Genomic DNA, 16,769 nt, shown 5'->3' with positions numbered 1-16,769 from the left:
GACAGGCTGAGACTCCAAAGGCCCCATCTGGCTGGGAGGACAGCAACTCCTGGCTGAGACCCACACAGCTCAGGAATGTGGCCACACCAGGCCACGGGCCAGGCAGAGGGCCCAGCTGAAGACGCCTGGAAATCCTCACTAGCACTGCTGCTCAGGTGGAAGAGGGAGTTCCCAAAGCAATCTGGGGTTGAAGGAGGCTGAGTAAACATAGGGCCGGTGAAATGCCTCTCCCTGAGCTTGAGCTCCACCCTCAGTGTCTGCAACTCCACCGTGGACAGGGCGCTGATGGCCAAGGCACTGTCACAGAGAAGGAAGTTAGCCAGCTGGGTCACACAGGTGCCTGTGACTGATGTGTGGCAGGTAACTTCAGGAAGGTAAGGTGGATTCTGTGGGACAGTCACATAACCAGTGGCAGGTGTATGTGACACAGGCAGGCACACCTGCACAGCACAGGTAGAGAGTGTGCACTGGTATGGGATGATGGGAGCGACAGGTGAGCAGTTAGGGACAGACAGGTGAACATGTGACAGGCACACAAACACCACTGCTGAGTGCTTCCCACCCAAGTGCCAGATGTTTCAGGGCCATAGTCCCCCCAGCCCAGGGAGACCTGAGGGCCCTGATGTCCTTGGAGAGCCTCCCAGGCCCCCTCTGCCCTCCAGGGTGAGCCTCCCTGCAGGACAGGAAAGGGCCCACCTGTGACACAAACGCCCGGACTTAGGGAGGGCAGCCCAGCAGTGTCCTCAGGGCCAGAGCAGGAAGATAGGAGCGGGGAGGCACCCTCCACTCCAGCTGTGTTGCCCCGGTTCTCCAGGCTCCTAGACACTTCCTGGGCTCTCTGTCTCCAGGAACCAGGGGCCTGGTGAGTGCTCGTAGCCTCAGACTAGTCTGCTACCCCAGGAGACAGTGCCACACAGCGTTCCTCCCGGGATGGAAGGAGAGCCTCCCTGTCTCTTGGGAGAGACAGGTCTGGGTTGGGAAGACCCCCCAAGCCAGGCCTGCCCCCAGCAGTCACTGAGTCCCCAGAGCACGTGCACACACACCCCTCTCCCAGCCAGGTACCCACCACACCCACTCCGGGTACATGCAGATCCCATATGCTCACACACCATGCGGGGGCAGGGCCTCCAGAACTGCTGGGTGGAAGGTCACCAGCGACCTGGGCGCCGCCCCCATCCCCAGACCTGTCCTCAGACCCCAACCCAAGGCCCTCCTGGAGCCCCCGCAGGCTGAGCCTACGCTTAGCCCTTCACCCTCCTCCCGGGGGGCATCTGCTAACTAGAAGACCAGCCTCAGGGATGGGAGTGAAGCTGGGAGGAGATGGTGGTGAGCACGCCCCACACATCACCAAACTCAACCGCTGACGGCTCCCAGGACTGGCCCGCCTTGCTCTCCAGGCATCTGTGGTGTGGATTCCTATGCCCAGCACCTCCCACAAACCACGGCCCCAACTGCCCATCCCCTTCTAGCCCCTCCACAGCAAGCTCACAGAGGCACTCAAGGGTTATCTTCAGTTCAGCAAGCTCCCATCTGTGTGTCCTGGCCGAAGAGGGGTAGGAAGCACGGACCAGGAGGGGTCAGTACCATCTCCTCCTACCCTATGACTATGCAGGCACCCCATGTTCAAGACCCACCTCCAAGAGCCCACTGTCCCAGCCTAACATCATATACGTGCACAGACACCACAGCCTTTATCCCAACAAGAGGTGAACCTTTCCTGTTTGTGGGCCAGGCCATCCAAATATTTCCAAATCACCTGGCCCTGGGGGCCCCCTGCCTTACGGGAGAAGGACCCTAGGTTCTGTTGGCCTCACTCAGTTAACCTTTCTCTCTCTCCCTCTTGTTCATTCCACCTCTCAATTTCTTTCTCAATCTTTCTCTCCACCATTCTCTCAGTCTCTCAGCCTCCCTCTCAATCTCTCTCTTACAATGTCTCTCTCACCATCTCTCCCTCTCCCAGTCTCTCCTGATCAATCCTCCACCATCTCTGTCAAACATTCATTCTCTTTCACACGCAATGTCTTTCTCAAAATCTCTCGTTACCCCTCACAATATCTAGCTCTCTCAATGTCTCACAATCTCATGCCCCTTCTCATCTCCCTCCCAATCTCCATCTCTCCTCTCCCTCCCTTTCTCCCTCTTTCTCACCCATCTCAAACAACCTCCCTCTCTCTCTCTCATACACACACACGAGCACGCGTGGCAGGGAACCCAATACTCAAGGGTATCCACAAAGGCACACCTGTGTGTGTACTACCTGGGGCACACACTTGATGTGCAGCATGTATAGTATTTGTGTAAACCCATCCTTGGGCCTCTATCCCACCTGTGGCTCCTTCATTGGGCAACTGAGGCTGTACTTGGACTTGCAAACCAGTGAAGGAGAGGGGTCCTAAGTTGAGACTCTAAAGGCCAGGGCAGGGTCTTGCCTCAGGTTACAGTACCAACCATAGGCCAGGCACTGTGGAGACAAGAGTGAACAACCCAGACAGACCCTGGCCTGGAGTGCCCATCCTCTAGTGAGGAGATGGACATGAAGAGAACTCTTCTTCTCTCAGTACATGAAAGTACAGCAGTTAACAAAAGCACAGTTAGAGCTGTCACCAGGTGTCAACATCAGGGGAGACATCCTAGGGGCAGGTGGGTTTGGCACCCAGCAGCGGAGGCTCATGGGTAATCTACCTGGCTTGAGGTCTGGCTCTCACACTGCTTCCTCAGTCTCAACAACCATCATGTCAGCGTAATTCCTGACAATGAACTGGAAGATGCTGCTTTCGGAAAAGAGCTTAGAGATCGGGGCCCCAAATTCTGGGTGTTCAGTGAAGTGTAGCAACTAGGAGCCTGGCTTATTCGTGTAGCTGAGATCGGAAGGATCTGACCAGGAATTAGAGCATCGGGCAGGGGGTGGGTCCAGGCAGAGCGAACTGCATGTGCAAAGGCTCTGGGGTTACAGGGATGGTGGCAGTCACCCGCCCTGGGAGAAGGCAAAGGAGGGTCATGGAGCCCAAAGAGAAAGGGCAAAGTGTGGCCAGAGATAAAGCCACTGCCCCCCAGGGTCATGCATTCCCTTGGCTCTGACTTTTGATAAAGTTTGGCACATGAATTCAAAGGAGGCTCCATTGCTGTGATGACTCAGTCCGGCTGGATGGGGGAGCATGGTAACCAGGATGGAGCAGGTGTGGAGAGAGATGGTGGTCCCCATGGCAGGAAGATCAGGGACCACCTCCACAGCAGACACAAAGAAAGAGAAAAGAGCAGAGCTGAATTTGCAACAAGGAGAAACGGAGGCCAAAGCAGGCTTCGACACTGGAAGCAATCAGAAGAAAGCTTTGCAATAATCGGCTAGAAAGCAAAGCAGCCCAGCTCAAGAGGAAGAGAAAGCCAGAAAGAACCTCCCATTCCTGGAATATACTGTCTCCTGCCCCACTGGGGTCACCTCCTCCAAGAAGCCACCTTGATCCTGTTAAGTCCCTTCCTCAGGAGACACAGCTTCCCGTATCTCAGGGCAACCTCTGCGTTAAAATATTCGGTCAACGATCGCCAAACTCACCATGTACTTCCTTCCTCAGCCCACTAGAGGGCGCCCCGGCTCCAGGCCTTAGCCCAGGTGGAACCCGCCGGCTGCCACTTCCCCTCCTACGCATCCCAATGAGCAGTCCTGACCACGTTCTGGTTCCTACGGCCTGGCTCCCCCAGATGAAGGATCTTCCGTTTAACAGTGGGGGGAACGGAGAGCAAGAGCAGTAGCCGAGGTGATTCAATTCTCATAGGAACAAACGGACTTAAAATATTCCGTAAAAACCACCGTGATTAGGAGGTCTCTCGCCGCAGGGGCCACCCACAAGTGCAAATCCAACGTAAGCCACCAGTGAGAAGCTTCGCAATGCTGATGTGTCTTTCAGAGGAAGAGAAAAAAATCTACATTTCCACATACCACATTTCATTAGGTAACCGCTCTCAAGACACTGACATAAACAAACCCCACGCTAGCCTACAGTCGTTAAGGCAAACACACATTTTGGGATTTTAGAGGAATTTATACAAAAGTAGTTAAACTACACTGTTTTACCACTTGAACGCTAGCTGTATATGATATACAAATTGCACCTTTGTGAGTTTCTTGTAACTTCCCTAAGAAATAACAACCGTGGGCCAAGTTTTTAGAAGAAAACTATATTCTTTTAAAGAAAATGAAAATATTCTCAAAGGAAAAACTTAATTTAAGTCAAATCATATGCTTTTGTTGTGGAGCCTGATACACAGTGCTTTCCTGTAACAGATGGGCAGGGCGCCCCCTCGCGGCCTCTCTCGACCGAGACCTGTGGCTGGAATTCTGCACGAGGCGTTCTTTTCCCGAGGCCGAGGACGAGAGGGGTTGGGAACAAGGAGCCAGGGATGGGAAGACCGGGGCGGCGGGATGAAGGCTGAAAACGCCCATCGGAGTCTCGGTGGCCAAAACCCGCCGTGACCACAATGGCCGAAGGGAGGGCTCCTTCGCAGGCCCCACTCCCTAAGGGTGTCATTCCTCACCCCCTTCTACGACCCCTCCCAAACAACGAACCCTTCCCACCCACCAGCGGGCCAGGCGCTTATGAGACCAACACGCGTGCCCTCCGCCAACCCCCGCCTTCCCGCAGCTTTCTTGAAGGGGGTCCCAGACCCCTTCTACACAGGGTAACTGGCTCCCGCCCCGAGGCCAGTCGGAGGACGGCGGCCGTGTACCCCGCGCCCCTGCACGTGGTAACGGCCACCTTCAGCCCCGTGACCCAGAGCCGGTCTGGGAGCCTGCCCCCCGAGGCCACGGGGCACAGGGGGTCCCGAAACAGAAGGCGAGTGATGGGGTGGGGGCGGGAGGCGGCCAGGGCCCGAAAGAAAGGAAGCCGTTTGAGGAGGCACAGACGGTGAATAAATATTAGTAGCTTCGCCGCGGGGCCGGCCCCTCGGACAGCAGCTCGGTGGCCGGTGGGAGTAGGGGTGGGGTGGGAGCCGGCGGCCGCGCCCACCCTGACACAGAGCCCCGACACTGACCTGGGTCACCCATCGCCGGCGCGCGCGCAAAAATATACTCGCGCAAAAACACGTGCGTGCGCAGGAAAACGCGCTCCTGAGCGAAAAAACGCGCGCGCGTGCACGCAGACACAAACACACGCCCCCAGGGTCGGGCTACCCGCCCCCAGCTCAGAGCTCGGTGACGTGCACAGCAGATGAGGCGCCCCCAGGGTCGGGCTACCCGCCCCCAGCTCAGAGCTCGGTGACGTGCACAGCAGATGAGGCGCCCCCAGGGTCGGGCTACCCGCCCCCAGCTCAGAGCTCGGTGACGTGCACAGCAGGTGAGGGAAGTGGGCCTGGCCGGAGGCGCCGCAGGTGGCAGCGGCGGCACAGCAGGTGGCCCTCCAGGGGGTAGCAGCGGCGTCCATCCTCCCCGCTCAGCTGCAGCCCGCAGTCCTAGGGAAGAACACATCCCCGGCGCCAGGGTAAGCAAGGGAGGAGTGCATCAGAGATCTGTAGGACCCTGCCCACCTTCCGGAGGACTTCGGCCTTTACTCTTTGGGGGAAGGGGGTCAGGAACCCAGTGCTGGACACCCCGAACTGGAGAGCATCTTACACATCCAAAGGAGCCAACCAGGAGGGAGGTAGGCGGACACTAGGCTGGAGTCTTGGAGAGAGGGTTGGGCAGTAAATGGGGGGCATCAGCATAAAAATGTGATAGTTTTTAACAACAAAACAGGAGTTTCTCCCAGGGAGTGCAGATAACCAGGAAAGAGAAGAGAAAAAACAGCTGAGCTGTGGAAGCTCCAACTTTAAGAGAGGAAAGAAGAGCAGAGCCAAGATTTTAGGGGAAGATGAAAGAGGAAAACCAAAAACTGCCTGTCCTAAGGGCACAGTGAAGAGGGCGGGGCGTCTAGGAGGGAGAGTCTAGGAAAGTTGCTGCGGGCTTAGGACAGTGACAACTGAGAATCATCTCCTGGATCCCCACATGGGGGTCACTGGTGACCTTGGGAAGGTCAAATGGCTGACCCCAGTGGCCTTAAGAGACAGTGGAACAGAAGACCTGAAGCCGTCAATTCAACAAGGAGTTTTGCTTTATGTCCCTTATCCTACCATGTTTACCACTGCACGATATTTTATAGGCGAATTTTCTGTTTAACAAGTTATGTGATTCGTGTTTGACCTCTAACAGGCAGGAAATGTGAAGGGCAGCCATGGAGGATGGTGTGCTGCAAGCGACAGTGGGGCACCAGGCAAGACCTACCGGACAACTTTTTCCTTCCTTTCCCCCCCCCACCTCCACCCCAAGGAGGCCCCTTTGGTCACACTCTCACTGCACCCAGGGCTGAACTCCAACCTGGAAGCTGTGACACTTGTTACCCAAAGGTCCTGAGACCAACATCTACCCCCGCCCCACACAGGTGATGGAGCTGGGCTGTTGTGATGGAGCTTCATGTCCCAAGCAACTCAGGTCCCAGGTGTCCTCCGTGTCCTGTCTGGCCACAGCCCCCTGTTCCCATCCAAGGGTCTCCCCTGGGGGCAGCAGCACGTCTCAGAGCCCCGAGGCGCTGGTTGTACTCTGCTTACAGCTTGACCTGCTCCTGGACTCCGCATCAGCCTTTCCTTAAGGACTGAGCTTAGCGACCCCAAGGGGACACTGCAGTCCCCAGGACTGCAGAGCAGGAGGCCCTCCTACGGTTGCTGGAGGAACTGTGGCCATGCCTGCTCCTGACCCCCCTTCCCTGGTCCTCCAGCAGGATTCCTATTCCCTTTGGGCCACTTGCCCCCATCAAGGCAACCTGGTTCCAGATGGACCCTAGATTCCTACCGAAGGTTTCTCACTGACACACCTGCTCTTCCCTGGGGGCTCTGAAACCCAACACTCAGTTTTTCTCCTACTTCTCGGTCACTCATTCTAGGCCTCCTGTGTGGCTGCTCTGTCTGAATGCATCCCCGGAATGTTGGAGCTCCCTGGGCTATCCTGAGCCCCCGCTCCCTCCTCTACAGCTCTTCCTGGAAGACCTCATTTACTCCCCTGGCTTCAGTGGCCATGTACATGCCCACGATGGGACTCCTGCTTCCGGCCATGACAGTAACAAGGACTGGATTTCCCGCTCTACCTTTAACAATGGCAAACTGGGCAAAATATATGAAACGATGATCCTCAGACTCTGAACAACAGGCAAGGCAGGCCAGTGATCTCTGAGAGAAGGGAAACTAATAAGGAGAGCCCTACAATTGCCCAGGTTACTACCTGGAGAGATTTTCAGGCTGCCCATTGGTCTCCCTGAATTGAGAATTTGGGGAGGCAAAGGCAACTAGAAACCACAGGGCAGAGTATCAGAGAGGAAAGAGCTATGTATGCCAATGACTCCCAAACTCCTACACCTGTGCCAGAGTCTTTATACTCCAGCACATCCGGCTACTGCCTAGATAGTTCCGTTCAGGTGTCTCCAGCTACCAAAAGTGAGATAATCTAATGCCTTCCTCCTCTCACCCTCACTCTCTCCTGGGGTCGTAATGGACACCTTCCAACCCCTCAACTCCCACGTCCAATCACTGACCAAATCCAGTCCCTTGTACCATCTAACCAACACTAAACTCAGTCTACTTGCTGGAACCCAGGGCCACAACCTTGACTCTACCTGCCTCCTCAGGGAACCTCAGCCCCTACTCCCTCTTCCTCCATTCATTCTCTGCATGAGTGCCCTTTCTAAAATCTCAGTGACATCGCGTCATCCTTTTTCGATCCTTCTCCACTGCCCTCAGGATAAGTCCACGCTCCTCAGCTCAAGTGGCCTTTCGTCCGCAGCTCCTGCCAACTTCTCCAGTGAAACAAAACAACACACTCACCTTCACACCTTAGCACATTCTGCTTCCATTGCCTGAAAATGCCCTTTTCCCTGCTCCTTGGCTAACTCTTATTCATCTTTCAAATCTTAGCTTGGGTGTCACCTCCCCCAGAAAGCCTTCCTTGATTTTCCAAGGCCTGCTATGTGCTCTGAGAACTCCCCTTGATAGCAATGATGACCCTGTATAAATACTGCCTGAGTACTTGTCTCTCTGGAGGATAGAGACTGCCTTTATTCTCTGTACATCAACAACACCCCAACACTGTACATCTTCGGGAAATATTTGACTGAATGAGAAACGGGCTGAGAGAAACCATATCCTGGAGGGGAGGGAGAGAGCTCACTGGGGGAGGACAGGCAGAATGGGACAGAACCATAAAAGAGGAGGTGAGCCCACAGAGCACCTAGGGAGAAGGAGGCCTGTGTGAGAGGGGGACTACCCTGGCCGCCAGCCTTCTGGGGGGACCCAGGCTCACCTCACAGTGATAGCATTCCACGTGGTAGTCTCTGTCCATAGACACCACACGGATGGTTGTCTCACAGCCCTGGAGGAAGAGACAGGGCTTGAGGCGAACTGTGTGGTGGGCACGTAACTACACAACGCGCTCCTGTCATGGGGGCTGTGCATTCACACCCGTGTGAGCTCTGACGTGGGTGCTCCCACGGGGCCAGAACAGGCATCAGTGGGTGCACACAAATGGATGTGCGTGTGCCGTAGGCCTCCTCCCACGGCTGCAGCCGAGAGCACGCACACTTGCTCGTGAGAGCCATCACGTGGGTGTCAGCGTGTGCGTACGTGTTCTTTTCAGTTCTCTGCAGTCAGGAAAGACCACTGCCAGGCCTGCTTCCCCAGGGCCAGCATGTGTGGAAGACCCAGTGCCGGAGAGAGGTGCACCACCCGAGAATGTCTCCTGCACAAACCGCATCCTTCTCTCGTCTGCTCCCCCACCGTCTCAGCTGCGAGCTCACAGAGCCCCGGGCCAGTCCTGCCATCGACGGGCAACGGAGCTGAGGGGCCAGTGGGGCAGCCAAGCAGCAGGGGCCACCAATTCCCTCTAACTCATGCGGGGACACCTGCACCGTACGTGCACTGGGCACAACAACACATGTCCCTCAGCCCAGAGGGACGGGGGGCAGGAGCGCCTGCTCATCCCTCCCACTGGGGCCCAAGACCTGGGGCCAACCCAGGCAGGACCAGCAGGGCCGGGCGGGGCCAGGCGCCTGACCATCTCCAGGTGAGTGGTTCCTACCTGTGCAGGGAGGATAGGACGGGCACAGGAGGCACATTTTGGTGCAAAAACCCTGGAGGAATAAAGGAAACCAGAAGTGACCAGCTGAGTGACCAGAGGCCAAGGGCACGAGGACAGGTCCACCCGTAGTAGCCCCATGACGCGGCCCGAGCATCAGGCCCCCTCTCCTTGTGCGGATATGTCGGGGTAGGAGCGTCCTATGCCACGCCTTCTTGGCACTGGCCTTCCATGTGGTACCCCAATTCACCTCCACCCCATCACCTCCTCCAGGATGGCTTCTTCAGGTTCTGCCCTGGCCTCTCCCTCATGCTTCCTGCCAGTCATTGCCCCCCCGTGTCCAGGCTTGGGCCTCCTCTGGCTGAGACCCCTGCAAAGCCTGGCTCCACACTGAGTACCAGGAACCGATGCCCAGCACCAACCCCATGCAAGGCAGCAGCACAGGACCAGAGGTCCGAGGGCTGAGCCTGGAGCCACAGCAAGGGAGAACGGATCACCTGGTCACATGGGTACGGACAGGCAGAAAGAGACTCTGCAGAGACCCCAAGCCCCCATTCCAGGCAGAAGAGTCCTGGCCTGGCCACTAGAGCAGCGGGACAGAAGCTAGATGGGGCAGCCCAGAGTCCCCACCACTAGGACGAGGGGGTGCAGGCAAAGGCAGGGGGAGGAGAGGACTGAGACAGAAGGTTCCAGCGGAGATCTGCGCCTCGCCCCAACCACTGAGCACACAGCGGAGGCCAGAAGTGAGCAGGCCAAGAATGGAGGGCACAGACAGGCAGGCCAGAAAAATACTCCTGGAGAGAGGCGGGGGAACCATGGGAGTCACACTGCTGCATAGCGCCAGCTACTCACGTGTGATAATCTCGGACACAGTAGATGTTGTTCTCCACGTCCACAGTGAAGGGCACCCCGTCCAGGCACTCGTTGCACACCGAGCACCGGAAGCAGCCCGGGTGGTAGGACTTCCCAAGGGCCTGCAGGATCTGGGGGCGGGAGGCACTGAAGGGTCAGTGTAGGTGGAAGGCTCAGCACAGCCCCCAGAAGACACTCTGGCTCTGAGCCCCCGGCAGGTCTCCAACAGGTGAAAGGGTGGGGTCCTTGACTCTGCGCATGTCAGAGGGGCTCCAGGAGCCTGGGGGAGGTTCTCACCATCTCCATGATGAGGTGTCCACACACGCTACACTTGTCAGCCGTTTGCTGGAACCCGGAGTACTGGGAGGGGACACAGGATCCAGGATGTTATGTGACAAAGGGGCACTCGCTGCCCAGCCAGCATCTGCTTCCTGGCCTCAGGTCACCACATGAATCAGAAGGAGGGTCCCCGCCCCTGCTCCCACCATGGCACCAGCCAGGGCACAGCTTTGACTCACCAGGAAGTCCTCCTGGCAGTACACTTTCTCACCCACATTGTAGAACGCCTTCCCGCGAAGTCGTCTCCCTGCAAGGATGAGGGTTGAGAAGGGCGTCCCTGGACTGCTGGAACCAGGGACGACGCTCCTGGTGCCATTTCTCAGCACCCTCCTCCAACAGATGAGAAGCGGATTGCAGACAAATTTTTAAATTTCCCTCTAATGTTATGTTATTATCATTACGCTAATTAATACTTTTAAAAAATTAAATAGGATATGTTGTTGACAAGACTGTGGTAAGAGGTTGTCAAAGCAAACATATGAAGACCTGTTTCTCAAATGTAAACTGAAGTTTTGATAATTAAAAAAAAAACATTTGCTTCAAGTTCAGTGGAATTCAGAGCAGACTCCGCAGAATGAATTTCTTTTTCTTTCTTTTATTTTTGGCTGCGTTGGGTCTTCGTTGCTGCGCGCAGGCTTTCTCTAGTGGTGGAGAGCGGGCGCTACTCTTCGTTGTGGTGCATGGGCCTCTCTCATTGCAGTGGCTTCTCTTGTTGGGGAGCACAGGCTCTAGGAGCATGGGCCTCAGTAGTCATGGCTCACGGGCTTAGTTGCTCCGCGGCATGTGGGATCTTCCCGGACCAGGGCTCGAACCCGTGTCCCCTGCATTAGCAGGCAGGTTCTTAACCACTGCGCCACCAGGGAAGCCCAAGAATGAACTTCTTAATCTAGAAACATTAAAGTACAACTCTCACCAGGTGAAGGAGCCCAATATAAAAAAAGGTATCCTTTATTCCAAGGATGCCAGGATAGTTCAACGTTGGCAAATCAGTCAGTGTGATACATCACATTAACAAAATGAAGGATAAAAATCCTATGATCATCTCAATAGACATAGAAAGAAAAAGCATTTAATGAAATTCAACATACTTTCATAATAAAAACTCTCAACAACGCGGGTATAGAGAGAACGTACCTCAACATAATAAAGGCCATATATGACAAGCCCACAGCTGATATCATAAACAATGGTGAAAAGCTAAAAGCTTTTCCTCTAGGATCAGGAAAAAGACAAGGATGTCCACTCTCACCACTTTCATTCAACATAGTATTGGAAGTCCTAGCCAGAGCAATTAGGCAAGAAAAGGAAATAAAAGGCATCCAAATTAGAAAGGAAGAAGTAAAACTGTCACTATTTGCAGATGACATAATATATAGAGAAGAAAAAAAATATATATATATATATAGAGAGAGAAAACCCTAAAGACTATCAAAAACTGTTAAACAAATGAATTCAGTAAAGTTGCAGAATACAAAATCAATACACAAAAATCTGCTGCTTCTTTAACTAAAAATGAACTATCAGAAAGAGAAAATAAGAAAAGTCTATTTACAATTGCATCAAAAAGAATAAAATACCTAGGAATAAATTTAACCAAGGAGGTAAAAGACTTGTATATTGAAAACTACAAGACATTAAAGAAAGAAACTGAAGAAGACACAAATAAGTGCAAAGATATTCTATGCTTATGGACTGCAAGAATCAGTATTGTTAGAATGTCCACACTACCCAAAGCAATCTACAGATTCAACACAATCCCTATCAAAATTCCAATGGTTTTACTGTTGGTGGGAATGTAAATTGATACAGCCACTACGGAGAACAGTATGGAGGTTCCTTAACAAACTAAAAACAGGGGACTTCCCTGGTGGCGCAGTGGTTAAGAATCCGCCTGCCAATGCAGGGAACATGGGTTCGAGCCCTGGTCTGGGAAGATCCCACATGCCGCAGGGCACCTAAGTCCATGTGCCACAACTACTGAAGCCCATGCACCTAGAGCCTGTGAGCCACAACTACTGAAGCCCGGGCACCTAAAGCCCGTGCTCCACAACAAGAAAAGCCACGGCAATGAGAAGTCCTCACACCACAACAAAGAGTAGTCCCCACTCACTGCAACTAGAGAGAGCCTGCGGGCAGCAACAAGACCCGACGTGGCCAAAAATAAATAAATAAATATTTTTAAAAAAAGGAAAACTAAACTAAAACAGAACTACCATATGACCCATCAATCCCACTACTGGGCATATACCCTGAGAAAACCATAACTCAAAATAAGTCATGTACCACAAGGTTCATTGCAGCACCATTTACAATAGCCAGGACATTGAAGCACCCTAAGTGTCCATCATCGGATGAATGGATAAAGAAGATGTGGCACATATATACAATGGAATATTACTCAGCCATAAAAAGAAATGAAATTGAGTTATTTGCAGTGAGATGGATGCACCTAGAGTCTGTCATACAGAGTGAAGTAAGTCAGAAAGAGAAAAACAAATACCATATGCTAACAACTATATATGGAATCTAAAAAAAAAAAGTTCTCATGAACCTAGGGGCAGGACAGGAATAGACACAGACGTAGAGAATGGACTTGAGGACACAGGGAGGAGGAAGAGTAAGGTGGGATGAAGTGAGAGAGGAGCACTGACATATATACACTACCCAATGTAAAACAGCTAGTGGGAAGCAGCCTCATAGCACAGGGAGATCAGCTCGGTGCTTTGTGACCACCTAGAGGGGTGGGATAAGGAGGGTGGGAGGGAGACGCAAGAGGGAGGGGATATGGGGATATACATATGCATATAGTTGATTCACTTTCTTATACAGCAGAAACTAACACAACATTGTAAAGCAATTATACTCCAATAAAGATGTGAAAAAAAAATTCCAATGGTATTTTTAGAACAAATAATCCTAAAACTTACATGGAACCACAAAAGACCCTAAAAAGCCAAAGCAATCTTGAGAAAGAAGAACAGAACTGGAGGCATCATGCTTCATGATTTCAAACTGTATTACAAAGCTACAGTAATTAAAAAGTATGCTGTTGGCATAAAAATAGACACATTCATCAATGGATCAGAAGAGCAAGCCCAGAAATAAACCCACACATATATGGTCGATTAATTAACAACAAAGGACCTCACATCTGTTAGAATGGCTATTATCAGTAAGACAAGACATAACAAGTGTTGGTTAGGATTTAGAGAAAAGGGAACCCTCGTTCACTGTTGGTGGGAATGTAAATTGGTGCAACCTCTGTGGAAAACAGTATGGAGGTTCCTCAAAAAATTAAAAATAGAACTAACATATGACCCAGCAATTCCCTTTCTGGGTATTTATCTAAAGAAAACAAAAATACTAATTCACAAAGATATCTGCACCTCTATGCTCATTGCATCATTATTTACAATAACGAAGAGATGGAAACAATCTAAGCGTCCACTGATGGATGAATGGATAAAAAAATTACACACACACACACACACACACACACGAATATGATTCAGCCATAAAAAGAATGAAAATTAAATCTTGGCATTTGCAACAACATTGATGGACCTTGAAGGCATTATGCTAAGTGAAATAAGTCAGACAAAGAAACACAAATGCCATATGATCTCTCTTATATGTGGAATCTTTAAAAAAAAAAAAAAAAGCTCATAGATACAGAGAATTTGGTGGCTGCAAGACACAGGGGGTTGGGGATGGGAGAAATGAGTGATGTGGGGTTTTTTTAAACAAATTGAACAAAGACTTTCAAAGAAAAAGGCATCCTTGTCAACACCACAGCCCCAGCAGACCTATAAGAGGCATTCCCATTAGAGTCAGGAGATGACAACACCTAACCAGGGGCAAGAGGGAACCTCCCCCACCTGATGAAGGGCACCTATGAAAGCCCCACAGCTCACATCAGACATAATAGTGAAATAGTAAATGCTTTTCCCCTTAGGATTCAACAGTATACTAGATGTGCTACACAGTGCAATAAGACAGGTGAGAAAGGAAAAACTATAAACACAAATGATGTGATTGTGTTATACAGAAAATCACAAGAAATCTATGAAAAAACTGCTAGAACTAATAAGTAGGTTTAGCAAAGCTGTAGAGTAGGTGGTCAATATATGAAAACCAAAAATATTTTTATATTCTAGCAACAAGTAACTGGAAAATAAACTTACAATTCTTATTTTTATTATTTTGAATACATTTTACTAGCACCTTCAGTATTCCTTTTTTTTTTTTTAGTATCTATTTATTTATTTAGTTGTGCCAGGTCTTAGCTGCAGGAGGCGGGCTCCTTTAGTTGCAGCTCGCAGGCTGCTTAGTTGCGGCTCACCAGCTCCTTACTTGCAGCATGCGGTCTCCTTAGTTGTGGCATGTGAACTCTTAGTTGCAGCATGCACGTGGGATCTAGTTCCCTGGGCAGGGATCAAACCGAGCCCCCTGCATTGGGAGCGCGGAGTCTTAACCACCGCGCCACCAGGGAAGTCTCCTCAACTTACAATTTTTAAAATGCATTTATAACAGCATCCCAAAAAACCCATAAAATACTAAGGGATAAATTTAATGAAAGATGTGTCTGACTTTACTCAGCAAAACCAAACTTTGCTGAGAGAAATTTTAAAAGAGCTACATAAATAGAGAGATATACCACTGCTGGAAGACAGTTCTCCATTGGATCCCTTCCATTTCTGCACATCTTTCAAATGGCTTGCAGCTTTCATTCTGAATTATCTTTCCAAGGACGCCTGTGGAGCAAACTGCTTAGAAGACAGAGATAGCATCTCCCTCTGAAGCAGAATGCAGGTTGGTTTGCTGTTCAGTATAAATAGAGATAATGTGCTTCTCTGGGATAAGAGTCACACAGCTTTGCTGGCAGCCCATTATAAAATCCTGGGGTTCCCTAAGCTCTGGGTTCCTCAGCCATAGCATAGAGACCCACCGCGTGTGCAGCACACAGCTGGCATCCACGTCACCACTGTGGGACCAAGGAGGGCACACAGAACCGATGTGAACATGAAGCTCACGCTGCCTGCAGTGCTGTATCTGTCCCAGGAAGGTCATGTCTTCAGCCAGCACCCGTGAAACACGGGCAGACTAACTAGTCAGCTTGCACGTAGGGAAAAATCTTGGACCCTGCACAGTTCCGACAACCATCTTCATGGCTTCAGACGTTCTCATATCAATTCTCCCCAAATTGATCTACATATTCAATGCCACCCAATCAAGTTCTCAGCACTCTATTTTTTTTGTGTGGAAACTGATGTGCCAATTTTTAAATTTATATAGAAATACAAAGAACCTAGAATAGCCAAAATAATCTTGGAAAAGATCAACAAAACTAGAAAACTTACACTCCCTATTTTAAGACTTACAGAAATCAAGACACTGTAACATTGTGGTCAGGAAAGACAAAAAGATCAGTGGAACAGAATGGAGGGCAAAAATAGACCCATAAATATTTCAACAAACATACAAGTGGGAAAGCAAAGTCTTTTCAGCACATGGTGCTGGAACAACTATATATTCATATGGAAAAAAGAATAAGACTCAATTCCTTACCTCTTACCACACATAAAAATTAACATGAAATGGTTATCAGCCTAAACATGAGAAACCTAAAGCTTCTAGAAAAAAACAAAGGAGACTATCTTCACGACCTAACGGGGACAAAACATTTTAAGTCACAAAAATAATAACCGTAAAACAAAAAAAAAAAAAACGGAAGAAAATATTCACAAAACATCTGAAAAGAACTTTTACCATATATATTCCTATAACTAAATAATAAAAGACAACTCCCAATTTAAAAACTGGGCAAAAGAGGGACTTCCCAGGCAGTCCAGTGGTTGAGACTCCGCACTTCCAGTGCAGGGCCTGCAGGTTCAATCCCTGGTCAGGGAACTAAGATCCCACGTGCTGCATGGCAAGGACAAAAATTTTTTTAAATAAAAATTTTTAAAAAAGGGAGTAAGAAATAAATTAAAAATCATTTTTTTTAAAATGGGCAGAAGACTTGAACAGACTTCACAAAAAGAAGATATAAATGGCCAAGAAACAGAAGAAAAGATGCTCAAACCTCATTAGTTATCAGGGAAATACAAATTAAAACCACAGTGAGATACTACTTCAAACCCATTAGAACGGCTAAAATTAAAAAGACTAAAACACCAGTTGTTGGCAAATATGTAGAATAAACCAACTCTCTTACATTTCTAGTGGGAGTATAAAATGATACAGCCCCTTTGGAAAATAGTTTGGCAGTCTCTTATGAAGTTAAACGTACACTTAGCCTATGACCCAGAAATTCCATTCCTTGGAATTTACCCAAGAGAAATGAAAACATTTGTCCACAAATGACCTGTACAAGAATGTTCATAGCACAACCTAGTATCTATCAACAGATAAATGGATAAACAAACTGTGGTATATTCATACAATAAAAATGCTATTCAGCAATAAAAAGGAGTGAGCTACTGACACA

General features: G+C 50.3%; 1 protein-coding gene across 1 annotated transcript in view; it reads right to left on the bottom strand.

Moving 5' to 3' along the window:
- Nucleotides 1-4,157: 4,157 nt before the first annotated feature.
- The window catches only part of WTIP (WT1 interacting protein), a 23,797-nt gene continuing 11,185 nt past the window's right edge, over nt 4,158-16,769 (bottom strand). The window contains exons 5-10 of the mRNA XM_024734113.1: nt 10,459-10,526; nt 10,238-10,300; nt 9,941-10,071; nt 9,092-9,143; nt 8,318-8,386; nt 4,158-5,445 (exon numbers count right to left, since the gene is read on the bottom strand). Coding sequence (XP_024589881.1) covers nt 5,305-5,445; nt 8,318-8,386; nt 9,092-9,143; nt 9,941-10,071; nt 10,238-10,300; nt 10,459-10,526 — 524 coding nt within the window. The 3' untranslated portion in view covers nt 4,158-5,304. The remainder of the gene's footprint in view (nt 5,446-8,317; nt 8,387-9,091; nt 9,144-9,940; nt 10,072-10,237; nt 10,301-10,458; nt 10,527-16,769) is intronic.

This window comes from Neophocaena asiaeorientalis, unplaced genomic scaffold (genome assembly GCF_003031525.2).
Source record: "Neophocaena asiaeorientalis asiaeorientalis breed wild unplaced genomic scaffold, Neophocaena_asiaeorientalis_V1.1 scaffold280, whole genome shotgun sequence".
Classification (NCBI taxonomy): Eukaryota; Metazoa; Chordata; class Mammalia; order Artiodactyla; family Phocoenidae; genus Neophocaena; species Neophocaena asiaeorientalis.
The sequence above is the reverse complement of the archived record's forward strand: the minus strand, read 5'-3'. Positions and strand labels throughout refer to the sequence as shown.